Genomic DNA, 27136 nt, shown 5'->3' with positions numbered 1-27136 from the left:
CTGAACCGCTTTTCGGCCGAAGCTTCGCGACCTATTTGGATCGACCTTGGCCGGGATTTGATCCCGCGACCTCGGGCTTAGCAGCGCAACACCATAGCCGCTAAGCCACCGCGGCGGTTAAAAGAAGACTGGCGAAGCTGTCACACTTTCCTGCTAAAGAGGCTTTAGGCCCACGTGCTCATTTTTTTTTTTTTTGTAACCATCCCTTTCAGGTTCTATTCTTTTCGCCATTTGTCACTTACTGAGACGACGGCGTCGTTATCGGCGGGATCGGCCAACCGGAGCGACGGATAACAAAAAAAAAAAAAGGCAAATGGAATGGATCGTTACAAAAGTCGGTTTCTGTGGGCGTATTTTCGAACGATCCGTTTCATTTTCGATTCTCTTCACCTTTCGTCACTTCCTCATATAAGGCTTGGATGGCGCCGTGCTGCTCCGAGTAGCAGGCCCAAATAAAATATATTTCGAATTTTCTGAAGTATTTTTTTCAATGCATGCGCACATTGGTTCTAAGATAGGCTCAAATACGCTTCTTAAAAGTTTCAGCTCGAAATTTTCATTCAGCTCCTGCAGCCCTCAACCAAGTATAGCCCTCAAGAACGCCCTACTCTGTATAGTGGTAGTTTCTCAAACAATTTCACCTCTTCATTTACGTTTTCGCGAATTCTACATAATTTGATATTTCATGTTCTGATTCATCCACACAATTAAAAAAGTACTCACAGATGCTGCACTACGTTTTTCGCATGTTTGCCAATATTTATTCCCACATGTAGTTCTGGGTAGTATATATATATATATATATATATATATATATATATATATATATATATATATATACATACACTATTACATCTTTATAGTTTGTCTGTGATCTGTGCTACCTGGTCCAATTAGGGAGGGGTTAGTGTACGATTTCTTTCGAATGTTCAAACCTTTGTAACGTCTCCAAAATATATTTTCTGCAGGGTACTCACTATATTCTGTCTTTTTCATTCTTATCCGACTTTTAATTCTCTTACTCTGTCGTTTCAAACCTCTCGCATAGGCGTTTACTTGGAAGTTGCGATATTGATAACTTGATAATTTCATTGTTGCTTCCATAATTAACTGAGGTCCTTATGAGCACTCCTGCAGACGGCATGTAACATTTTACGTGTTTCTGCAAAGTCTCATTCCGATTCAAATGATGTTTCTTGAGCTCCTTTGCTCTCGGTGCAGGCGCTTTTCGCGCACGGTCTTTCGCGACTCGAAAAAGTGGTTCGGCTGGGACTAACAGCTTCGTTGCTGCAAACCGCTTTCGCCGTCGATCACATATTACGCCACCAGCGGACGCGTTGGGCTCGCGACAGGCGCTCCGTGACTGGTGTCTCATTTGTGGGCTGTCGGTCGCGCAGAGAACGCGAACAAAGGACGCCGATTGGACCGCAGTGCAGATACACGTGGCGCGCGTGCACACGTGAGCACCCGCGATTTGTGCGCACTCGGCTGTCTCCTTATCCGTGACCCTCCGCCAAGGGAATGTGGCGCGTTCAAGAAAGTAAAGTATTTCAAGTCAGCGCAAATACCGTGGCACGGCATGCACGGCGTGCGCACGAGCTCGACGCATGGTGACAACGGATTGTACTTTTAACAAAAATGAGAAAACATATCTATTTAACGTGGAAACTGACAGCCCAAGCCTCGGAGGGCTGTGTGCATATGGGGACGTCATTTGTTTATTTAACGAACGAAGTGTTTTCACGTGTGACATAGCAAAACTTGTTCTCGGGCTAGTCGGTTCGTAGCTGAGTACAGACACAACAAAGGTGACAGCGTTCGTCCTGTCACCTTTTTGCGTCCATTGTTCCAGTGACGTAATAACCGCAGCGTTGACGGACACAAGAAATATTGAAGCATCCATATTCAAGTTATCTTTTAGTAGTTGAAACAAGAATTTCAAGTGTGCATGTTCTGGCATCGTTTTCAGCCCGGATTGAACCAGAAGGTTAGTGATTGACTATGTGCACTTAAATTTGTTGTGCATGAACCTCATTGCCTTTCTTTGTATTGCTTCCAATTTTGTTATGTTAGTCTTCGAATGTGGGAATAAGACTGTGTTAGCATATTCAAGAAATGGTCGTATAAAAGTTCTGTAGGCTAGGAGCTTTGTAGGCATAGTTGAAACAGCGAGGCTTCTTTTGAGAAAAAACAATTTGCGTAATACAGCTGGAGTGGTGCAAATATGGAGATGGTGCAATCTGAGATAAGTGGTTAATGTAACACCTAAATGGTTATGGGTACTGTCCGTAGGTGAGTACTGTCTTACCAGTACTCACCTACGGGGCAGAAACCTGGAGGCTTACGAAAAGGGTTCTACTTAAATTGAGGACGATGCAACGAGCTATGGAAAGAAGAATGATGGTTGTAACGTTAAGGGATAAGAAAAGAGCAGATCGCGTGAGGGAACAAACACTAGGTAATGACATCTTAGTTGAAATCAAGAAAAAGAAATGGGCATGGGCAGGACATGTAATGAGGAGGAAAGATAACCGATGGTCATTAAGGGTTACGGACTGGACTCCCAGGGAAGGGAAGTGTAGCAGGGAACGGCAGAAAGTTAGGTGGGCGGATGAGATTAAGCAGTTTGCAGGGACGACATGGCCACAATTAGTACATGACCGGGTAGTTGGAGAAGTATGGGAGAGGCCTTTGCCCTGCAGTGGGTGTAACCAGGCTGATGATGATGATGATAATGAAATGGTTAAGCTCTTGAACTTTAGCTAGTGACCAGCCGTGGTTGCTCAGTGGCTATGGCGTTCGGCTGCTGAGCACGAGGTCGCGGGATCGAATCCCGGCCATGGCGGCCGCATTTCGATGGGGGCGAAATGCCAAAACACCCGTGGTACTTAGATTTAGGTGCATGTTAAGGAACCCTAGGTGGTCAAAATTTCCGGAGTCCTCCACTACGGCGTGCCTCATAATCAGAAAGTGGTTTTGGCACGTAAAACCCCATAATTAAAATAAATAAAAATGTAACAGGACGAAAGCTGTCACCTTTTTTGTGTCCGCCAACGCTGCGGTTATTACGTCACGGGAACATCGTCACTCCTAGTGATATCACTATGTCAAAGGACGTGGTGGCGGCTACATTATCATATCAATTCAAGGCACGGTTGCTTTGCGTAGGGTCTATGGGATACTCGTATATAGCTGCAAATTGGACATATGTGTTCGCACAAGTCAATTCAAACCAATTTCCTCACTTTCCGGAAGTAACTCTACTGTTGGTACTCTAATGTTAACATTCCGAAAGTTTGTAACGTCGTTAAGTTATTGTTTACTACAATTTAGACGAAAAAAGAAAAATGCAGATACTGTGGGCATCGGTGCAACCGAAGCTTTCGCGGACCGCACTCGACCGAGCGCAGGTGCATGATGTCAGCCTTGGCGCGTGTGCTGTCTTCTTTGCAACTCAAAGGCCAGATGACGTCATCGCTTTCGCAGTCGGCCAGCACCTCCTAGGTAGCACAAGGAATGTGCCCTTCGATCCACGACGTCATGCTGCCTTACCCGACTGAATGCCATGGAATCTAATGGGAATGCTCCTGCGTAAGCCGCGCTGATTTCGACGTCCCCGCTTTCGTCACGCCGGGCCTGACAGCGAAAATCTCGGTCCAAGTAGCATGACGTCATAAAGCAGAGTGCACAGACATGTTATCTAGGAGGCGTTGAGTAGGCGCGAGTTACTACCGTTCCTCTCGCCAACCTCGGCGCCGTCCCTCTTCCGCTCCTTAGCGCTCGCACCCTTCTTTCTACTGTACAACCACCACGTTTTTCTGCCAAAGGCCTCAACATAATTTTTGTACAACGAGCTAGGCTACCAAAAGTATATAAACCCATCGGACACCACACGGACTTTAACAATTTGAGCATAACTCTAATATCACATCGTGATGGCTGATACCGGCCGCGGCGAAGAGCCCTCTTTGCCAGCTCATCGCTGGTTCTGTGACTCAGCTGGCCATTTGTTTGGCTGCCACCTGCGCTTCGCTGATGTTCGCCCTACGTTGACGCGACTCCTCGACGCACTTCCTATTTTGCGCTGCAAATTATTTTTCATCTGCTGCATCGCCGCATCAGTAGCTCCAACATTTTGACAGCACGAATCATGCTGCGTTATCTACCTGCTGTTGCTTGCGAGCTATATGCACGGACGCAAGCACGCTCTCCGACTACGTCCGCGTTATGCACGCTGCAAACCCCGCAGAAACTGTCAAACGCGGCAGCTCAGCGAGCAAGGCGACGGCGAGGTCTGCTGCTTCATTTGTTGCTCAGCAGCGCTTTAGACATACTTATCAATCAAGTAAAAAAGATCGAATCGAATGAAGGTGCGAAAGCAGCTATAACACTTATTTTATTTCTTTTCAGAATATGAGGTTTACGTAAAACATGATAATGCCGTTACTGCTGGCTGCATGTTTCTGAGTGAACGGCTGCTTTATGTTATCAACGTTTTTATATTTTTTGCAATGTTGCAATGCATAGTTTATCGCGATGTTATCGGGGCGTGGTGAAAGCACATAGAAATTGCCCCCATATAAGAGTTATCGCTACAAAAACAATTTTTATTCTAGCTTAGTCCTCTTTGACGTATTATTACATTACAAATGCCGCAAAGGTGACACAATTGCCGGAGCCTTATATTCATTAATCTTAATTGCATCGTTTTCTCGTCTATATTATTACTCATTGCTCGAGTTCCGCACACGTGAGGAGATAAACCGGGCAGTGCCAGGTATTTCCCAAATTTGGTTATCCATTAATAGAGCACTATCGAACTCTCTGTGTGAGCCCAGAATGGTTGGCTGATAAACAGTGGTGTAAAGCGCAATCATAGCTAATTAACTATATCAGTGAATTTTTTTTAAAGCGAGCCTTTCGCAGTACCAGAGAACTGAGTTGCTTGCTTCGGCAGAAATATTATATATGCCGACTCTCTTAATGTGTCCTCAGTCGTACTTCGTTGCAGCGAATATATTCTACACAATGCTAGCACGCTGAATGAACTACGATCGTCGAGGATGGATTTTGCTTTGGTTGGCGATCCACGAGCAGCATTTCGCCCGCGTGGCTCTTCTTGGTAGTCCATAAACCTTCAAAAGTGTCAATGCCGTTGTCTTTTTGCGAGAATGCTTGAGATAAATCACTGTTTCAGAGCTTTACTTGAATTGTCTGGCAAATAGAAACGCCAAGCACGCTGTACGTGCGTGTAATCGTCATAGGAATACATTTTATTGTTGAGATGGCTCATAGACCTGGTAAAGAGGAGGAGGAGGTGGAAAGAAAGAGAGAAGGCAGGTATGTTAACCAGGAATGCGTCTGGTTGGCTACCCTACTCTGGGGAACGGGAAAGAGGGAATAGAAAGACAAGATATAGAGAGGGAGGGGAGGGGGAGGAAAGCCGCGGTGAGCTCAGGCACTCCTGGTGAAGAGATTGAAAGAAGGGAAAGGGGCATGCGGTTAAAGGGCATATGGAACAAGGGTCTCAGCAACAAATCGCTATTTCTGGCAAATGGCAGGGGCCACGTTCTCGTTCGATCACATTTGCCAATACTTTCGTTTTCCTCAGCACGCAGCGTGGGCTACCTGACTGCAGTGACGAGACTTTCGTCAATTTCACTACGTTGTTGCTGCCCAATCTGCCAAGCGTATGAAGCAAAACGTCAAGGAACATGAAGAAAGCGGGCATGCCTGCTTACAAGTTTTCTTTTGTCTGTGACCACCAATCTGGCTGGTTTTCTCAATCAGATTACAAAAGTCACTGAACGAGAATACGGCCCCGCATGTACAGCACAGAGCCCTGCGCAGCGCGGGCATCTTGTGGTGAGCCTCCGGAGGAGTGCCGCCCTCTCATTCCATAAAGGGCCGTGGGTTCACGTCTTCGGCTTGTGCCTCCTCCTCATGTGCAGAATAAGAGAATATTTTGCTGGAACAGCTCTCGCGAATCGGCGTCGAAGAACGAGTGTGTTTTTGAAGAAACGTCCTTCGACAGAGCGACGTTCGGCGAAACGGCTTCTCGTCGTTTGAAATGTCAAAGAAATATCAAATATGAAGTCGGTGAAATATCACTTAACAAGTTTGTGTCCCCGACCAGCTGAGTGGCGCCGATGCATCCAGGTCGAGCAGCCGGAAGCAAGGACAATTATGAACAGGTGATGTAATAAATTTATTAGGAAAGAAACGTATTACACGAGAGAGAGAGAGAGAGAAAGAGAGAGAGAGAGAGGCGGAAAAGAAGAAACGGGCCGAGTAACAGAAAACAATTACCACGTGCAACAGGCGTGTGCAGACATGAATGAGCGCCGGTTTCGCACCGACGGCGCGAAGTGCCGCCGGCATGGGCGAGTGATGCATCGAAACGACAAACCTGACCTCTCGGTTCATGTCGCGGAGAAAATAACGTATAAAAAAATAGAGCTAACGGCCGCAGCATCGGTCCACTATACACGGATGATGTTTTCCAACAAGAGAAAGAGAAAAGATCTGAGTTTCGAGCACCGTATATACACATTCGCAGTGGCCCGCGGGGCTTTCGGGGACGGGAATGAATGAAGGGGCGGGGCATTCATTGGCAGCGCAGCAGTGGGAGCTCCTCGCGCGAACACACGCGCGCGGTGCCGAGCAGAAGCGCGCCTTTCGCGCCATTGCTGCGCTCGCCCGATCACTTCGCACACAACTCTGAACTAAAGGTTTGCGTGTGTGTGTGTGTGTGTGTATATTGCATGTATATTTGTGTATATAATATATTCATATGTATACAACACGTACACACATATGCATGCACGCGTGTGCAGTGTGTATTGCACCATTGAAGCATTATAGATAAACAGTCGTCTGGAAACGTTTGTTTTCCACTGCCCTTCCAGAACGTTTTGTCGCTGCAGTTCATGCTTGTTGAGAACCACGTCTGCGACGGCAACGGAAAGAGAAGGATATCTTGTACAACGAATGCAGTCGTTTGGCTGACATGGCAAATGAGGTGTTGCATATGAGCGAGCGACATGGCACCGGCGACATGTTGTGTTCCGCCTTGCTTCGTTTTTGTGTGACGCTGTCGGCTGGGGAGGAGCGAGTGCGTGGAGCAAATAATGGATCTGATACAAGGACTGACGTTTCCAAAGGAAGCAAACAAAAAGAAAGTGTGTGTGAAATACAAACGTGTGCAACGCATTACGTTTAGGATTTTTGGAGACGAAGTGGGAAGCGCATTTGGTGCATTTAAGGCCTCTGTAGCGCACGTCACTGTTAATTAACTACAAGGAACATACGTGTGTATAGAAAAATAAATGTCCCGGGAGAACCTGCGAAGTTTGGGTGCAGCTACCTTTCTTCACGCAATAAGGCGGACTGTAACGGGGAATACTGGCCTCGCCGAAGAGAGAAAAATGACGTCGTGTTTTGTGACATTGGAGGCCTACTGATAGCTACAACATCGTATATTCTGTTAGGTAAACATCTATATATCACCTCTATCACAAATCAAAAAAAAAAAAAATTACACACAAGGAGTTCAACAGTGTTATCACTGGTGATGCTCGTAGTGTTTCCCCATGTCTTTATGAGCTGTCGCAAATAAAAAAAAAAAAATTAAAAATTGAGTTTTTAAAAATTTCTGCTCAATGCACCTTTACGTGAGCTTTTTTTCATTATTTGCAACATTGATATAGTACAGACACAGATATATATATATATATATATATATATTAAAAAGCTTCAAATTATGTTTATCCATGCATTAACAGGATCGTAAAAGAAGAATAAAATACTACAAAAATGCTGCAATAGGCAATGTGCACACCGACGTACGACGAAAGGCTTTGACTATCTCAAATGACCTTCAGTTATTCCTCAAAATGTGATTAAATATCTTAACAAAACAGATCCAGGGTGTGCCTACAGCTGTTTTCTGCTGCTCTACGGCGGCCGCTTACACCTGCAAGAAGGAGGCAGAAGAAGAAAGGGGGAGAAAAACGAACAATGCAGGCTAGCAGATCCAAGGAAATAAGCTGTTCACAACATGACACTGACATTTCTTTATAAGCAGCCGAACCGGATGTCACAGCAGAAGAATGAAGCAATTAATTTTATATTCACGATTAACACAGGGAGTAACGTACTCCTTCACACTTTATCTGGCTCACAAATACTACCTGCACGACGAACAGGACTGAAAACGCGTGCACAAACACACATGCAAGAAACCAAGAATCAGTACAGAGAATAACATAGTTCGCAGTTTTAGCTCAGAGCACCCATCGACCGTGTTGTCACAACTATAGTAGAGTGGTAGCAAAGAGCTGCAGTGCCTCGGCCCGCAATGAGTCAAACCCATCAGAAAAGTGAACGGTTATTTTACAGTGACACGAGTGTTCTCTCCGGAATACTCGGGAGGGTATAACTGCGGAAAGCCATTACCACCTTGGACGAGCTGACAATTAAATTAGGGAAATGAGAGTTGAGGTGAATGCATTTCAAGTAAAACTCTGAGATGCTTTACATCTGCCATGCACCAAAAACCGTTCAAAATAGTTATAGTCGAAGCTTCTGATCGAGTTTTTTTCTTTTTCTTCTTAGCTCTGACATTGTGACGTGACTTGTGTGACACATATCGCAATGTCATTTCTGATAAAGGGGAAACGCCTGCGTACTTACATGTTTTAGTGAGTGAACTGCTGTGCTAACTGCTTTAAGAGATATGTACATCTGATGGGGCACGATTCGCGTGGAGACGACGATACACAGAGGGGCGTACGGGGTGTGCATGTACATTCAAATTCTTAAAGCAACGTACAACTGAATGCATGAAAACACACAAAAACCGCACTACAACACACAGAGTTATAAGCATTTGAAGGCACACAGTTATTCTCAAACGGAAAGACGACCAAATCACATGAGGGCTAGACGTGTACAGTTGCCTGCGCTGTTGCCTATATACATATACTCTACTTTTGTTTTGCTGCAAAGACCGGAAAACAGTTTAACGCTATCGAGGAGCACGGCTTATTCAGAAAGAAAGCTAACTAAGTTTACCAAAAATGAAAAGAGATGATGGTAAATCACACGAAATCAGTGAAGGAAAAGAAGAATATATTAAAGAAGACCGATATTAGCAGGCGTGAGGCGTTTGCGAGTAGGTATCTTGATGATAATTACTGTTCGCCACAGGGAGAGCAAAGTATATCGGTCACTTATCTCCAAACTCAAGTACCTCAGGCGATATCAGAATGCCTCACTTATGGTTCGCTGGCGGATACCCCCACCCCTCTCGTATATAAAAAAAAAAAAAAGATTAGCGAGAGAGAAAGAAGAGAAAAAGCGGGTTGAGAAGGGGGCGCTTAACACGGTGAACAGTCAAATGTACACACTTAAAGATCGAGGGCTAGATGAGCCAAACGCCAAGATTTCTTTCCTCATTGTTTCCAAGAGATGGGGAGTTATGTAATACTGACTTGTTCGCGAAAAAGGGGTCTGACGATGAATGCGACAGGGATTCGGGTGAAACGGGCTACTATGTGCAGTTAACGCTGCGAGTTGCTTAGCACAGTAACTACTCAGGTAGCACCAAAGTAGCTGCAACCTCCAACTTCGCCCGAAACGAAACAGCACTGGGTTGCGTCTTGCGCGCCCCTCGGTGAGTCAGCCACTGACTGGTCCCTGTGAGCAGTGTGTACGGCTCTCAGCGAAGACGAACCATGGTTTCCCGCCGCGCTCAGTGGCTCAGACGAGGTCAGAGCCCCCCTGCGAAGAGCCTGAAGATACAACGGAAACCCCTCCATACAGGTTACTTGGAAAGCTTGGTTACTTGGGAAAAAAAAATCGATCATCTTGATACGCGTTTCGCAGATATGCCTTTCCGGGGCAGTCGGTCTGCTATAACAGAGACTACTATGAGGAGAGAACAGATGATGGGGAGAGGGCGAATGAATCGGTAAATGAAAGTTCCCAGGCGGATGCCAACTGTCCCGTTTATCCCAACCGTTTGATTAATTAATGTATGCTACAGAAAAACTGTCCGTGCATCGTCACTTCAGCGCACGTCTCGTCGGCCGACCAGACAAGGCATCAGTGGCCTGCGCCATGTCATTCTTCGTGAGGGCTATTGCGAGCTGGGGGCAATGCGCAAAATAAACTCGTTAAGTTGACGCTTTATAGTAAAAAAAAAAAGAAGAAAAAGAAAACTGCGGACAGATTTTTTACATCCTCTGTCAAACTTCGTAAACAGTCTGTCTCTTTGAGCTCAGCGAGTAAAACAAAACATACGTGGGCAAATGGCGCGCTGGGGTAACTCTTCGTTTACATTCACAGCCAAGTTACTAGGGACGGGCGCACACGTACGATGCGCCTCTCGGTCCAGCAAATGGCTATCGACAAGTGATCGCGCATCGTTAAAATTCAGGCGTTTGCTCGCGCGACAGTGGGCCTTCCATACTGTATAGTGCGCGTGATGCCCTTAGCTGGAAGTGTTTAGATCGCAGACTTCCTACCTAAATTTGGACGGTCATTCTGGAGTGTGGAATTACTCAGAATCGTGGCTGCGCGCTTTACACCTTTGTTTGTATGCGCAAGAAAGCCCTGAATGATTGTATGCTTTTTGAGGGGAGGAAGAAAGAAACGAGAAAATAAGGAATATAAGATGACCGCGTCAAGTCAATATTCGTATGATCTCTTAATGACATCTCCCGAGCACTGTGATCGCATTTAGAAGTACGAAAGTAGGTCCAACGCGCGATGAATGTTATCGCGTTTAAGCGTAACGCAGGGCGCGCCAGTGACTGACACCTCTCTTTTAGTTACTCCATGAAGCTGATGGTGAGCCTAAATAAGTATTAACAACCGCTAATACCTTTAGCGCGTAAAGCTTGTCAGAGGTAACGGTGCTCGCCTCGCGGCTAATGATCAGCTCACACAATCGGTGCGTCCTGATGAAATGCAGGCTCAGTGCTGCTCCTGCTGTACTGAAACGAAGATGGAAATCCACGTCACTCCTGAAAAGCGTCGCACATACGTTTATATGGGAGTCCACCTGAACTTAAATGTAGTGCACAATACGTACCAAAAATAGATGTTAAGAAGCCAACAGATTGTTAACGGCAATTTAATAAAATTAAACGTCCAATGAAATATTACGGCTAGACATTTAACGCGAATGGTTGAAATACGTAGCCACGAGAACTAGTATGCGTCATTCCCCAGCCGTCGATTACCACCACCTGCTCGTCTGACGCCACGTGATTTCTCTTTATTATTATTATTTCTTTTAAATCGTGAAATTCAACGCTCCTTTTATTAGAAAGAAGGAAACCTTGACAATAACTTTTATCTTTTATTAATAACCTATCTTTATTATGAAAAACCTTATTACCACATTTTAATTAATTTATTTATTTTATAATAATATGTTCATTTTTTTGCCGTAAGACGGAGAAGAACAGAGTAGACTAGGTACCTTCTTAGTAGAATTATCAGTAGAACAGAACACAAGCGACACATTCTAGATAATTCTTGTTAATTTTATACGAGACTATGCGAGCATCGAACTATAATCTACGGCTCTGCCAATTGTTATATTAATCTAAGCAGCGTAGGACCGACCAGGCGTTCCATCCATCGAGCGGCCAGTCACGCGGCAATTTTGCGTGTATTTGCGGACTTCTTTCACGCTCGAAAAAACTTTTATGTAGCACGTATTGAGCAACAGAAAGCTGTATAGGGAGCTTTTCATCTAATTTGTTTGAAAAACTGATTGCTTAATCAAGACTAATGATCTAATTAGGCGAAATGCGGAAAAAATAATTTGAGTATCTCTAAGCGACCCCAAGCAACATTATCTTGGTTCTGTCCAGCTACGTGGTATTTGCATACATGCAATGTTTGACTCAAGATACGTGGGACACCTTGTATACGTTGACACGGCAGACACATACATTACGTATATGGCAGCATACCGCCATCCCAGTGATCCGTAGCATTACGAAACTACCTACCAGCGCATTCTTTCTCTCGCGCCCCTTCGTAGAACATCGTTCAAGAGCAGTCGGTAAGCAATGACAAACGCCAAACAGTTGGCGTATCGTTACAAGTTCCTGTCAGAAATACGTGGTAACTTGGTGAACTTGGTTTAAAAAGATCTAACGCTCGCTGGCGCGCAAAATTCAGAACCTAACCGTTCCATTAACACGCACTGGCGATGCCGAACCGGAACATGTGATAAATGGTTCACTGGAGGCTTGGTGAAAGCAGATATTTATTTCTTCCTTTTTTTTTGGTACTTGCGGCAAGTACGTAAAAGCGGTTACGTTTCTAAATTGAATTTCACCGTCATATCTGTCTTCTGCGTACATAAGTGTGTCACTGTCACTTCATCTCGAAAGAAAATTATGCACGCAAAAAAGAAAAAAAGAGGGGGGTGACATATACCGTTCGTTGAGACGGAAGGAAACGCCCTGATATGGTGAAATGGGCGCATAAAGCACCCGTCGTTGTGGAAAGACCGGCCGCATATTTGTTGCCAATATTCCCAATATAAATAAATCAAGTGGTGAATCACCAAGCACAAAAAGAAAGTAGCTTTTTTGCATAACGCAATAAGTGCGGAAAGGGGCGGTTCGTGATTTTAACAAATTAACAACGAGCTTAAAGATAAGCTAGCTAAGCCTACACAACGATGGCGTGAGTACAGACGCGTGTGCGCATGCACGGTTTTTAGTATTTATCTAGAAACTGCAATTATGCGAGATAACGCGCCGCGCTGCTTACTTAGTGTGGTAAAGCTTATACAGGCGCAATTGTTCGCGCATACAGATATCGAAATGTTGACATTACGTCGAGAACCCTCCGATAAGCATGGCAAATGTGGAGGTAGCACGTCTACCTAACAAAACAAAAAAAAACAAAAAAATTCTAACTACTTTACATTCAACGAACAAAATTGAAAAGCGACTAGGCAGCTACTTTGGCGGTAGTGATCATAGAGTTCCGAGCGCCGGTCACAGCAAATAGTAAGTAGGTATCCCAAAGTAATGCTATTAGCAGGAAAAAAAAAGGCCCTGTCTAATATCTTGAGGAATGTTACAGGGTATCACACCTTAGATATCATACTGTACGAGGAGTATCCAGACATCAAGTCCGTTGCAATAATTAAACAAAAACAAAATTACGAACCATGACAACACTAACTAAATAACCAAAATAGCTTTCCGTTCCTTATGACCTGTTAATTTTATTTGCCATCCGCGATGGCTAATACGCTCTACTGCTTAGCACAAGGTCGCAGGTTCGATTCGCACTCATGGTGGCCGCATTATGCGAGGCGTGGAATGCGAGAACGCTCGTCAGCTTAGGTGGCCCATTACAGAAACCCAGGAGGTCAAAATTATTCCAGAGTCGTCCAATATTACGTCCTTCATAACCGCAGTGCTGCTTTAGGATGTGGGACCCCTTCAATCAATTCTGCAAACCGCAGCTTACATTTTTTCCCCCATAATGAGCACAAAAATTAAGATAACCGGCATACGCGGCAAAATTTTGTGCAGTACCGCATCATCAAAGAGCGGTATAAATGCACAATTAATGAAAATTCTCGAAAAGGCTACCGAAAGCTAACTGCAATTGCTATCATCGGTGCTCGTATTAATTCTCTCGTGCCGCCGCTGGTCTTCTGCGATCCGGTTTTGGTCTTTTGGCGCGGTGGTCGGAACTACTTACTTTCTCAGTGACCACACGCAGTAGGTCATCAATAAATAAAGATCGCCTACCGCCTCGCTTCAAGCTACGAACGTTCTCACCCCCTTTGGAGTTGCTGAACCACCTTCTCAATGTGTTTCTTCTACACTACACCTGCTCGCAGAGAACCCAAGTTACGGTAATAAAGAGTAGTCGAAGAGCAGATGCTTTAAGCTGCAGCCAACGTTTCGACAAAGGGTCTCTCTCCTTGTCGAAACGTTGGCTCCAGTTTGAGACATGTCTTGTTCGCCTACTGTATATTACTTCTTCGTTATTTTATTGCGAAGCTTTGATAAGTCACAGTAGACACACAAAACCTATTCAATAAAAGGATCGGAGACCGAATTCATAGGTGCGGTGCATCCAATTACTCCGGATGTGACGTCTACAATACAAGCGTGCACGAAAGCCCGCCATTCTAGTGCCAATGCGGAGTTATTTGACAAATTGTGCGTACTTTATAGATACGCCTCTTAATTTTGTCGAAAGGGTTACCTTGCACTATTTAGCCCTTATCTTGAACGAAGGAGATAAAACTAAAAAAAAAATCACACACACACACACACACACACACGCACGCACGCATGCACGCACGCGCACGCACGCATGCACGCACGCGCACGCACGCACGCGCACGCACGCACGCACGCACGCACGCACGCACGCACGCACGCACGCACGCACGCACGCGAACAAACTTTGGGTATAGCTGAAGCTACCATGCTAGAATTTATTACCTTCTTGTTGGCCGCGAAAGTTAAACACTATTACTAACACTCGGCTTGTGCCATTAGTAGCTCGCATCTGAAGAATTGGTCACTGTTGGCCGAGCGTGACTCTACATATGCTACTCTGAGAATAAGAATCTATAAACCGCATGGTTTCAAGCCCTGAATCGCGGGGAGTTTCTATAAGCTGGCCACATTGCGACGCTACAGGAGCTACGATCTACGGCGCACGAACGCCAGAAGGTGTACTGAAATGCCTTCCAGCACAAGAAATAAATACTGCTTGCTCCAGACAGAGCGTCGTCTTCATCTTTTTTTTCTTTTTTTTTTTAACGCAGCTTCAGTCACAGTTATAGCGACGTGAATGAGGCGTCAACAGTACTGCAGCATACAAGATTCAATGCACAGTTTCGGTTTTCTTGCGAAGGGACTGGTGATTTTCGCGTTATATTTTTCTTCAAGGGCAATGTGAATGCATCTGTGGTGGATTAAAGCAAAGAACAGAAACGTTGCTATCAATCACAGAATTGGAAATTCTCGAGCAGTTCAGCACCATGTCAATTAAACAATGACAATGACTCCGCACCAGACACGAACATAGAAAACAACTTCGTCTCCTCGTTTCTATTTCCCATAGAGAGTTCTATCGAAGTGAGCGACTTTCGCCGCAGTACTTGCATATAGAATACCTCCAATAGCGTATGCACAATGAACACGACCTTATATAAAAATCATGAAGTGCATTCCTTCCACTCTAAAGCAGCAGTAGCAGCAGCAGCAGCTCTGAGCTTTCTGAGAGAAGAATATGATGCAGCATGACACCTTGTACACCTGTGCTTCCGAGCATCAAACAGGAAATGAGCTCCATTTGGCCACTACGACTAACGCATGGCGCACGCAGTATCCGCGGCGTAGCGCTGAAACAGCAAAATTGAAAATAACAAAAGCTATTTAAAACACTCAGGGCCGAGCAGCTGTTCACCTAGGTATGGCGATTCGCTGCTTCGTCCCGGTCGAGAAAAGTGCCGGCGCGGCTGCCTTGCTTGCGCTCTTAAGGGAGTGGTGCTGGTTGAGTCCGTGTGCTCTCCGTCGCACACAGGACCGGCACGCACACGCACACATGCCCAAAAGTGTTGTACTCTCGGTCGGCTGCATAATGGGCCACCAAAACTATGCAGATCACTACTACACTGTGGCGACTACACCCGCGAGCAGCGCATTGCACAACGTTTCGCGCCAACGTAGATCGCGATCTGCCAAACGCGTGGCTGAGCAACGCAAGAGATTGGTTCGAGAGCCCTTTCTGTAGACACGCGGGTATTCAGACCATCGCAGGGGAACAGCTCACTGAGTCGTGGATGCAGTTTATTTCTTCCTTAAATTTCAGCGCCATTTCAAGACCTCTTCGTGTGGTCAGTATTTGCTCTGCAGCCTGTTTTACTGACCACACTGATGACATCAGGCACCAGTCAGGGAGCTCACCTGAGGGATTTCCGAAAGAACAGAGGGCAAGCATGGTCGACTTTATAATGGACGGGAGTGATGGGAAGCGATGCGCGGGGGTGGGGGGGGTGGGGGTGGGGTGGAGGGTGGCACCAAAGGTGTGCGTGCTTTTTCACGCCGGTGTCTGAGCTTCGCACCGCCGCCGAAAACGTGAAATGTGGGAAGCTAACATCGCACAGCTGCTCACTTGCCGCAGCCCGAAGGGAGCCTTTCGCACAGCAGAATAAGTCAACCGAAAGTGGCTCTCGGTACAGCACGGGGCGTAAGAACGATATTAACGATTGCGGCTTGGTACTCGAGAACACTATCTAGATCTCGGCAGTGGGTCGCCAGCGCCTAAGACGCCTCTCCCTTCGAAACACGAGAGCGAGGCAGCCGCGCCTCTTGAAACGCGCGCCTAAAACGCGCACGTCAGGCGAGAGCGCTTAGCGCTCCTCAGACGACGTCCCCCGGGGAGTCGTAGAGGTCCTCGGTCGCGTCACCGTCCCGCCCGCCTTGAGTTCCACCGTCGGCCGAGTCCAGGGATGAGGGAAAAGGCGAGCCCATCCGCGTGCGCGCCCTGGCACTGTCGCCGCCGCTCCTCGGGGAGGCGCCACCGGGCTGCTGCTTGGGGCTGCGCGGCAGGAGCACCGTGGTCTCGCTGACCGATTCATCGCTGCCATGCGCGAGAGAGAAAAGAAACGCACTTCTCAGAAAACATGGCTGGAACCCAGCACCGCGGAGGTAAGGTATTCTTTTACTGTTCTTTTTCACTTTGCGCGTATCTTCAGCCAAAAGTGGCCACGCTGTTTAAGCAAGCACTGCGTCTAGAGAGGTACCACCTGAAAAGGAAACCGATCAAACTTTCTCAAGTCACACTAACAAGAATGACGGCGGTGGTGATGGTGGTGGTTGGGGGCGGGGGGGGGGGAGGGGGTACACCATCCCTTGATATAAAGCTAAGAAAAGGTGGGCGTGAAGGAGCATGTGCTGCAACCATTAATGAAGATAGCCGCCTCTAGAAGGCATAAAACGTCCTTTCGCCTAACTCGGGAGTAATAAAAACAATTTGTGTTTATTGCACGAAATTCGGCCTTCCACGATAAAGGTAAGTACAGGCATGCAGCATTAGTATTTTAAATCGGAGCTTTCTCCTGTTTAAAATACTAATGCGACGTACTAATACTTATACTAATACTAATACTAAATCGGCAACAGAGAATTGAAGTCATCTACAGAGACGTGAAGAAGTCGGCATCAAAAGCAGCCGAGTGTGGATATATATAAAGACGAGAAGTGAATAGAATGATTCAGCTTTTTGCGGGACAGTTTGTTACATTCTTAAAGAACAATTTTCTGTGCCTATTTTGGCGTGGCTGCTGGGTCGGCCAGTATCTCGGCGGATATATATATATATATATATATATATATATATATATATATATATATATATATATATATATATATATATATATATATATACATATATATATCATTGTCAACAGACAATGATGAACGAGAAGAAAGGATACCGAAGGGTCCAATTTTTATTCGTCATATCAAGTTTCTTCTCGTTCATTACATAACGAGCGTCTCGAACCCGACAACATTGATGCCTTCAGGTAGCATGTGTGGGTTGACCACTTGCCTTTAGCCAAAAATTTTGCGTACTCCTGACGCCTGCGGCAGAAAGGATGTTCCACATCAGCCGCCAAGGCTTGTGAGTGGTGGCACTGGCTAACACTTCCAAGGTTAGTTCTAGCAGCAAAAAAAAAAAAAGAAAAAAAACCCAATGACGTGGACAGGAAAACGGCGCCGCGGCAGCTCAAGTGGAAAAGAGAATCGCACGCGTAATGCGAAGACGCGAGTTTGTATCCCACTTGCGGCCAGTTGTTTTTTTCATCCACTTTCATTTCCATTTATTTACAATTTCTTGAATTAAATTCAGAACTCTCAAGCAATTTCCCCCCTACGCCGTCCTTGTTGTCATTGTTTGTTGGCTATACTTATGATATGACTATATATATATATATATATATATATATATATATATATATATATATATATATATATATATACAGGCAGGTTACCGAATGATAGTAACAGCGAACCGGCTTATATAACCCTTGTACGCTGACCGACAAAACAGTGCGATAAAGCACTCCTCTGCAAAAAAAGAAAAAACAAGGAGAGAAATCAGTACATACATTCCTACATGAAACTTGAACAGATAATATCGGCTCGCTGGTATCTATAACGCGCCCCGACCTGTTAATGGAATGATGCATTATATTTAGTGAATTCCTTGATTTAGTTGATTATCATTGATTCATCGATTCGGTATGTGCCACTGTGACACGAGAAGTATAGAATCCGTAATGCATCTAGATATGTGTCGTACTTCTCTGTGCCATACACCGGCCATTCCCACTCTTTTCTCGACAAGCGTCATACATCGCCTTCGTCCTCGTCGCATCGCTGCGTAGAGGTCTCACACGGGGCATCCGCCTGATTTGGCGCTTTCATTTCGGCATGGCTTGTGAGCGGTGTAGTGCATTAAGACCAAACACTGCACGATATATTAAAGTTATGATCTTTGTGGTGGATAAACATAGATATTGCATGAAGTTGCATGCTGCATATGATGAAAGTTAACACACTTGTACGCCCCGCCGTTTTGTAAAAGATGTAGTTAACCGCTTCACTACAGCTTCGCTTCACATAGATTCTAACATGTGCATTCTATTCGGATTTTTTTTTTTTGCCAAGCTATCCTGGTGATGATCCTGACGATTTATTGACACCTCCTCTGTAACGGGGCGGTGGCAAATAGTCACCTGGCCTGTTTGAGTTACTCAGGTATGCTATACAAGCTTTTCATTCTAGCATTTCTGTATACATCTTTTTAATCTTTTTTCTCTCCCTCAAAGCTTCTATGTCTACCTTGTACCGCCACTTATGCCTGTGGCGCATCCAGTCATATCAATCTCTTCCGTGCTTTATTTCCACCAATACTCTAAACGCCTTTTGCTCGTCTCGACTGCTGCCTGGTTGACGCTTCAGTCCACTTTAAATCCCAGCGCTTCTGGAAAGTGTACGCTACCTACGGGTCTCACTGGCTGTATCCCTTCGCATGCCATTAGCAGGTGTCGAGTGTCTCCGGATTTTTCGCTGCAGCACACACATGCCTCATGCTGTTGCGAATATTTGCTCCGGTATGTTCTTGCCGTTAGGCAACTAGCTACAACCTCATATAGCAAGGCATTTCCATTCGTGTTATTGTACAGATTTTCTCTTCTAATTTCTCTCTTTTCATTCTTGTAAATCTCCATGGTCTGTTTTGTTTCCATTAGTTGCATTCAATTCACTGTCTGTGCTTCTTTCACTTTCTTTTTGATGACTCCTGGTTGTGTATTAGCCCTTTCAGTTACCCTGTACTTTGGTTTCCAACTTTCTTCACCACTTCCTCCATTCTGAGTCCACGCTTTTCAGCTTCAGATATTTGTGAACTTTATTCGCCCACCTATATTGATCCATCTTTCGGAGTATTCAAAACTAATTTTGCTCTACGCTTCTTAGACTTCAAACGAGGCCCAACCCATGTCACCCTACACTGCCTCATTTGTGATTTTGCCGTGGGCTCCCAAAGCCAACACCTACCGATATTTGGTTAACTTCCAACCCCGACAAGATATCCGATTTTAACGCGATAGCGTTAAGGAGCTGCTGTCGCAGAAAAGCCGGTGTTCGTCGGTGTCGGCGTCCGCGGCGTTGTCCGTGAGCGATAAATCCCAGCAGGCAATTCATAAATAAAAACAACTAACATGGGCTGCGTAGGAATCGAACCAGGGTCTCCGGAGTGTGAGGCGGAGACGCTACCACTCAGCCACGAGTTCGATGCTTCAAAGCGGTACAAAAGCGCCTCTAGTGAATGCGGTGTTGTCTTAGAAACGTGCCGTAGAAAGTTATACTGCGGTGTATATCGGTAATTATGAGCATGTAACTTACAGAAGTTGCAGTTACACGAGTAGCGAAGTACGTTTCCGCTACATTTCTTCTGCGCTTTCCGCACACGCAGAGCCATCTTGCTGCAAACACAGAAGACCCCCTCCTCTCAATGTACGGCGCTGCTTCGACAGGTGGGGCGCCGTACATTGGGGCTGCACGCGCGCATTGCACGCGCACATTGGGGCTGTGCGGGGACCGGTGCGAGGCGCGTCGCGGCCCCGACTCCCTCTCCCCTGACGACGCTTCGCCGTGCTCTCTCACGGGTTGCAGAATCAAGCGTCCTTCCTTTCTTCACATCACTATCTATATATCTCTCTGCCCGTGCCGATCACGACGCTTGGCTGGCGTAGATCGTTTCCCCCTCCGAGACACCGAGTTCTTTGGTTCGTTCCGCTTGCTCAGGCGCACGTTTCGTTGCCGCGCCGAACGCTGCGTTGCTCGACGCTCACCACGTGATTGGTGGGTGCAAAGTCCGATGCCGGGCGCCTCGTAAGTGATCGCTGCGCCGTAGCGCATTGTCTTACACCCCTTGGCGGGTCGACGGGAACGCTGTCGCGTTTCACTCTTGAAGGCGAAGCTTAAGAGGAAGCTTTAGCTCGAGTGCCCCTATCTAAATACATGTAAAAGGAGAATTCGTTTTTCTCGGCAACCACTGCACCAAATTTGACGATGTTTGTTGCATTTAAAAGACAAACTTAAAATCTAGTGACTGTTGGTTTCGAATATTTTAGTTAGGTCGTCAATTTTTTATTAAAAATTGGCAAAAATCGAAAATTTTCAAAAAACGAAACTATCAAGTTTACAACTCCGTAACTAAACAACTAAAAATGATAATACAATTCTGTGAATTGCATCTAATAGTACATCTAAAGCGGACAAAATTGATATGTGACACATGAAAATAAAAAAATTTAATCATAGGGAAATACAACTTTTGCAAAACCGTTGTAACCAACGTAACAAATTCACGTAAGATGCAAAATGACACATTGATTTTGTCCGCTTTGAATGATCGAATGGATGCCGTTTACAGAACCGCGATATCAGTTTTTGATGCAGAGCTATGAATTTGTAAACTTCGTGCTTCTATTTTTTTCAAACGGTCAAATATTTGAAAATCGTTTTAAGAAAATTCAAGCCCTAAATCGAAATTCCGCTTCCAACAGTCACTAGAATTTAACTTTCTCTTTCAAATGCAATAAATTTCATCAAAATCGGTCCAGGGGTTATCTCATAAAAACGTTTTTGCGTTTTACATGTATTTGAATAGGCCGCGTCGGAGTTGGGCCCGAGCTAAAGCTTCCTCTTAAGCGTCCTCCAATTTTTTAAAGCGTAGAATGGCATTTGCGAATGCTAGCGCTGGCGCCATTATTTCTTCCTAAATTCCAGGCCCCGCCCCATATTTATTGTTGCCCCAAAGTGCTCTATGTTTCATTATGCTTCATGCCACTTCCACTTTATTTTGAAATTATCTTGGTGGGTGCTTGAGTAAGTCTTTCTCTTGTTTTATGTATAGCCCAAAGTATTTATTTTGACTATGGGTATGACCTGCTGTTGAATTGACACCGCGTAATTACTCGTCTCTTCATTAAAGATCATAATTCCCGATTTCTGTGTGCTAAAGGTAAGGCCTAGATTTGTCGCTGCATTGCGACAGGTATTCGCACGTGTCTGTAAATCTATAGCATTGTCTGCTAGTAGCACTATGTTGTCCACACACATAAGTCCGGGGACCTTCTGTTCTCACCAGTACATGCTGTAAAATGCTCGAACATATTATTTTTACTAACCTGGTTAATTTCCTTGAATTGAACTCATTTTTTACGTCAGCACAGCACGGTTTTCGGAAATCTTACTCTTGTGAAACCCAATTAATATCATTTACACATGCACTACACCATATTCTTGACAAATCATCACTAGCTGATTGTATATTCTTAGATTTTTCAAAAGCATTCGACAAGGTGTGTCACAAACTATTACTTCATAAGCTAAAACAACTTAACATAGACGGTAACCTTTTGAAATGGATTGAATGTTTTCTTCTCAACCGCTCGCAATTTGTTTGTGTTAACGGCATGAACTCCGGTTTTACAGAAGTCCGTTCAGGTGTTCCACAGGGTTCCGTCCTTGGACCCCTACTGTTCCTAATTTACATTAATGATCTTCCCTCGCTTATCAACTCCCATATCCATCTATTCACTGATGATTGCGTCATCTTCAGAGAAGTTACCAATGCTAACGATATTGAATTACTTCAGTCAGACCTTACCACGATAGGGAACTGGTGCAACGAATGGTTAATGGAGCTCAATATTAACAAATGCAAAGTCATGCGTGTTTCTAGGAAAACATCTATAATACCGTCGTACTACATTAACAACATGTCGTTGGAATCAGTTTCTTCATATAAATATCTTGGTGTTTACATCACTTCTAACCTAAACTGGTCTCTTCATACTGAAAACATAATCAAAAACGCTAATCGCATGCTTGGATGCCTACGTCGCAACTTTTTCAACGTACCTACTAATTTGAAACCTTTGTTATATAAAACACTAATACGACCCAAACTCGAATACGCGACTCCAGTATGGGACTCTGCTCATGAAAACCTAATCACTGACCTCGAGATGGTTCAAAATAACTCTGTACGTTTTATTCTTTCTAACTACAACCGCACAGCGAGTATAACTAACATGAAAACTAATCTTTGCCTCCCATCGCTGGCATCTCGCAGAAAAGTGTCTCGTATTGCCCTCTTCCACAAGTTGTACCATCACCATACTCTACGAGATCACCTCATCCCCCATCCAATTTATGTATCCCGTCGCATTGATCATCAGTACAAAGTTGGTATTTTGTCATGCAACACTAAAAGTTTTTCACAATCATTCCTGCCGCGAACCTCGCGTGACTGGAACCATCTTCCCGCCGAAATTGTAGGCCTTATTAATTATGAACAGTTCCGTGAAGCCTTAGCTAATATTGTATATACAGGTGCCATTTAAACACTCATGTAACCAACTGTCTTTGTCTCCTTTTTGTATTTACCACTCCCCCTCTGTAATGCCCTTGGCCCTGAGGGGTATAATAAATGAAATGAAATGAAAATTTGTCCATTGCCGCGACAAGCGGCAAGTAGAGTCACTGGAAAAAATTTCAGAGTACCGCAAAGGTCGGGATTTGACTGGCAACACTGAGCGGCCACCGCCATATACCTTCCAAGCCGACTGCGTCGCGGGAAGGCCGGCGTGTTGGAAGAGCTTGATATTCGGTGACACATCGGGTTGAGTGTTTACTGAAGTACAAATACTTTGTGCCCGGAGATAATGGTTGCTAAGAACGAAAATAAAATGTTATTTTGTGTGAAGTAATGCAGCCGGTGGTTGTTTTGCACGCCGATCGTGTTTACTGCTGGAACTCAGCTACGATTGTGGGCAGCAGCTTAGCGCTGCTATCGGGAGCTTAAGCACGCGTTTTTTTCCCCTTCCGCGGAGCGAGCTACGAAGGAAATATTTCGTCACTTCGAGCCGGAATGAAGCAAGCTTGTGCTTTTGGGCATGAACATCGTGGACCGCCGTCGGCTTCTATTGAATGTTTCCAAGCAGGACGAAACTAACACCTGACAGTGTCACAGGCACGTACGTTCATTGTATAATTTCACAAGCTTAATCGGATACATTTAATATAGTTTGTAAACGGATACCGCGCGTTCTCGACTCTGCCGGGCGATTTCGTCCGCCGTATACGCACGACACACTGCGACTGCCGTGTGCTCACCGGTGTTTGGCCGTGATCGTAAGACGATCTGCGCACAGCAGGTGTAAAAACCAACTTCGATGACCATTTTGCGCACTAAATCTTGTAGAAGGCCAATATGAGCTAATTGCGTGATTACAGCAACGTATATGTACTTCTGTACACTGATAATGAGCGAGAGTTTGCTACATTGCGATTTATGAACGCGGCTGTCTAGTGCGTTCATGAGCGGCTACTCTTCTCAACTTATTTATGACTGTTTTCTTAGACTGCCAAGATTTGCTGCCTGTGTAAAAAAAAAAAAAAAAAGCAGGAACGCCCGCTGGTGACGCAGAACGTTTTTCTTTCTACGTTGCATGGGCGGTGTATAAGATTCTTGCGCTTTTAGAGCGGTTTATGTAGCATGCATAGTGACAGAGTGAAACTAAAGCTACTGGGTGTTCTGTTGTCTTGTATTTCTTGTTATGCATCAAGCACAACATTATTTGGGTATGCACCATAGCATTTCAACATAAAACATAATATGTATGCTGACTTCAGTTCATTGCATGTGCTCGGCTTTCAAGCTCAAAATTTGAAGCATGTGTTGTGAATATCACCTGGCCATTGGTTTCAAGCTCGAAATGCGTATGTATACATGAGCAAAGGATAAGTGGAAGAAAGGAAGCATCATGGACCTCGTATTGACCATGTTTTTATTGACTGCGATCGTCACGATCTGCGAAAAACAAGTGCCATATGGGTCGAGTGACTCGAGGCGAGAGCGTGCTCCCGTGCGCGGAGAAATCATGCGAGTACCTGGTGCACGTGAGGACGCGGAATTCTCGCGCGACAAGTGTGCCTTCGCGTGCCACGAGCACGGAATAACCGCGTGTGTTGAGCAACAAACGCGTACACGTGCACCCGCGTCAAGCGTGCAAGACGCGAACGATCCCTGCAACGGACTCCTATTTTCGTAGCATCGCTAACACCGCGTGCTTCTAAAACAGTGCCGAAAAGCACAAGCAAGGTGTAATTATACCTCGCACACGCGGGTGTTTTTTGTAGGCTTGAAGTTCTCCCGGCCGATTCTGTGTAACCACGCAGAACGACGCTCTCGGTCATTTTTCCCGGTCGGAATCGAGAAAAAAAGTCTTTCCAGACTCGGCTCGGTTGCTGCATCCGAAAGCGCAGCAGCCAGGCATAATTTCCTTGCAGTCAAATGCGAGCGCGACAATCGGAACACACACACACACACAAAAAAAACGTAGGGAACTTGCGCTGCCTGCGCTCTAACTCAGCCGGCCCGCCCGGCGCTTAAGGTATATGGCACCCCAAAGTCACGTGGTACGGTTGGGCCAATGAACGCGTCGGCGGCGCGGGGAAAACGAATGCGGTACTCTGAAATTTTTTCCAGTGACTCTAGCGGCAAGAAGTAGCCGGCGCCACCTATAGGCACCAGCATCTTCTATTATATTAGAAGCAACAGAAGATGGTAACAGAAGCAGCCGAGTGTGGAAAAAGAAGTTTACTAAACAAAATGAGACCAGTGCGTGCACTGAGCAAGGATTGTTGGCTATATACTAGAAGCGAAAATGAAAGTGAGGACATTTTAGTAAACAACAAAGAGAGCTTCGCTTATAACAAATTCTCATACATGCGTGCGACCCACCGACTTTTTTTTCATCTTGTCGTATCGCTCATGAAGGTTTAAAATCGGTGCTAGATTAGGCTAACTCGATTCTAAATAATATTCAATCTACTCACCTGCCATCGTCTTCCACGAGCGCCTCTTGCCGCTTTAGTATTTGGTGATGAGTTGGTGTTGGAGACGTTGGAATCCTAATGCTACCTTCACCGGCCGAAAACGAGCTCTGATTTCCAGAAGGACTCAGCGAAGATCTGGAAAGTAAAATATGAATGGGTAAGGAGGAGGAGGATGTTGTAGGCTGCAGTCGGATCTAGCACTACGTGCAACATTGATGGGTTTACTCTGGAAAAAAAGGTAACACCCCAAATGGTCCAAATGCACAGACCTAAGATCATTTTCGTGTACCATTAACTCTTTTTATGGAATTATAACGCTGAACATTGTGTCATTTTGGGGGGCAGGCGTTCTGTCTGGCTTTCTTGCCTTTTCACCGGTCTACTATGCACCTGTACACTTTATTGCAATACAAATTACATGGACACTCAAGGTGAACTTTCACAGTCGCCGTGATCTTCCATATAAAGTTCGAGTGCCATAAGATCGCGCTCCGCACGTCGCATGATGTGGGTGCGAGGAAAAGCACGCAAGGGTGAGCCGAGAAGGATGGTGACTTGATGCGTGCCCTCTACCGGCGGGCGCAATGTTGGAGGTCACGTGATCAAGCACGCAGAGGAGGGCTCACGTCTCCCCGCGTGCCATATGTTGGAGGTAATCTGTGGCGGGTGAAAAGCTTAAGGGCGAAGGGACATAGCTGGTAGCTTTATGCGCTGCTTTTCGGCGTGAAGCAGCACGAAGCGTTCGGTCCCCGCTGCCGGCGCTCTTCATCACGCCAGCGTTGTGACAGCGAGTGCTCGCAGTCATCGGTCGATATCTGTTCGTGTTTTCCGGTGCGCGCGTGACACCATGTTTGTTCATTTAATTAGAATTGAAAGTTTAATGCAATTTATACTGTCCATAAAGCTAAGAACCTTACTGTAGTTGTTTGTAGTTACTGTAGTTGTCTAATACTTTGATATCACTATCAATGCTTCGCCTTTCGGGCGAGACAGACATTTTTCTGTTTGCCTGAAATAAACTTCAAACTAATTGAAACGCATCCATAAGACCAGGCAACGCATCTGCCGATGCTAGAGACTTATGATGGCCCCTAATCCGAGCGTTAGTAAAAGCTAAAAATTTTTCTGAGCATGATGCAGTCACCTATATGAAAGTGCGCGTAGGCGTCCACGTCACTGGAATTAATGTACATATTTACAGCTGTTGCTAAAAATTTTGGTTTTAGCGACAGCCGTAAAGATTTTCGTTTCGACTGATGGACACTCAACCTCGACAGCCCACTGATTCAAAGGGCGAAGTAAAAGGATATCTTGGCAGTTCTCCTGCTCAATCAATTTTGTGGCCGCTCCTGGCCACGCATACAGGATGTTCAGATCGACGGGGAGCTCTCTTGAATGGGGCATCGACACTTATATAAGTGGTAAAGTTCACTTCCTTCCGCTGTGCAAAACATGTTATGGAGCTCTGTAGTGAGATGAAGGGCGCCGAAATCACAACCCCCTTGAGACGTGCCGTCAAGTCGATCTTAACATTCATGTGATGTATTCTTGGGAGTAGGACCAGTTTAAAGATACTTAGTTTCATTGCCATAGCAATTATAGCGACACTACAGGGAAATTTTCACTGTCGCCGTGATGTTACG

General features: G+C 45.3%; 1 protein-coding gene across 1 annotated transcript in view; it reads right to left on the bottom strand.

Moving 5' to 3' along the window:
* Window positions 1-6184: 6184 nt before the first annotated feature.
* Window positions 6185-27136, bottom strand: part of LOC126547419 (uncharacterized) — a 147976-nt gene continuing 127024 nt past the window's right edge. Inside the window, exons 19-20 of the mRNA XM_055063016.2 lie at window positions 25494-25628; window positions 6185-16653 (exon numbers count right to left, since the gene is read on the bottom strand). Of these exons, the coding sequence (XP_054918991.2) occupies window positions 16434-16653; window positions 25494-25628 (355 nt within the window). The 3' untranslated portion in view covers window positions 6185-16433. The remainder of the gene's footprint in view (window positions 16654-25493; window positions 25629-27136) is intronic.

The sequence above is a fragment of the Dermacentor andersoni genome, chromosome 1 (genome assembly GCF_023375885.2).
Source record: "Dermacentor andersoni chromosome 1, qqDerAnde1_hic_scaffold, whole genome shotgun sequence".
In the NCBI taxonomy this organism is placed as follows: Eukaryota; Metazoa; Arthropoda; class Arachnida; order Ixodida; family Ixodidae; genus Dermacentor; species Dermacentor andersoni.
Note: the sequence above shows the minus strand (reverse complement) of the source record. Positions and strands in the feature narration are given on the sequence as shown.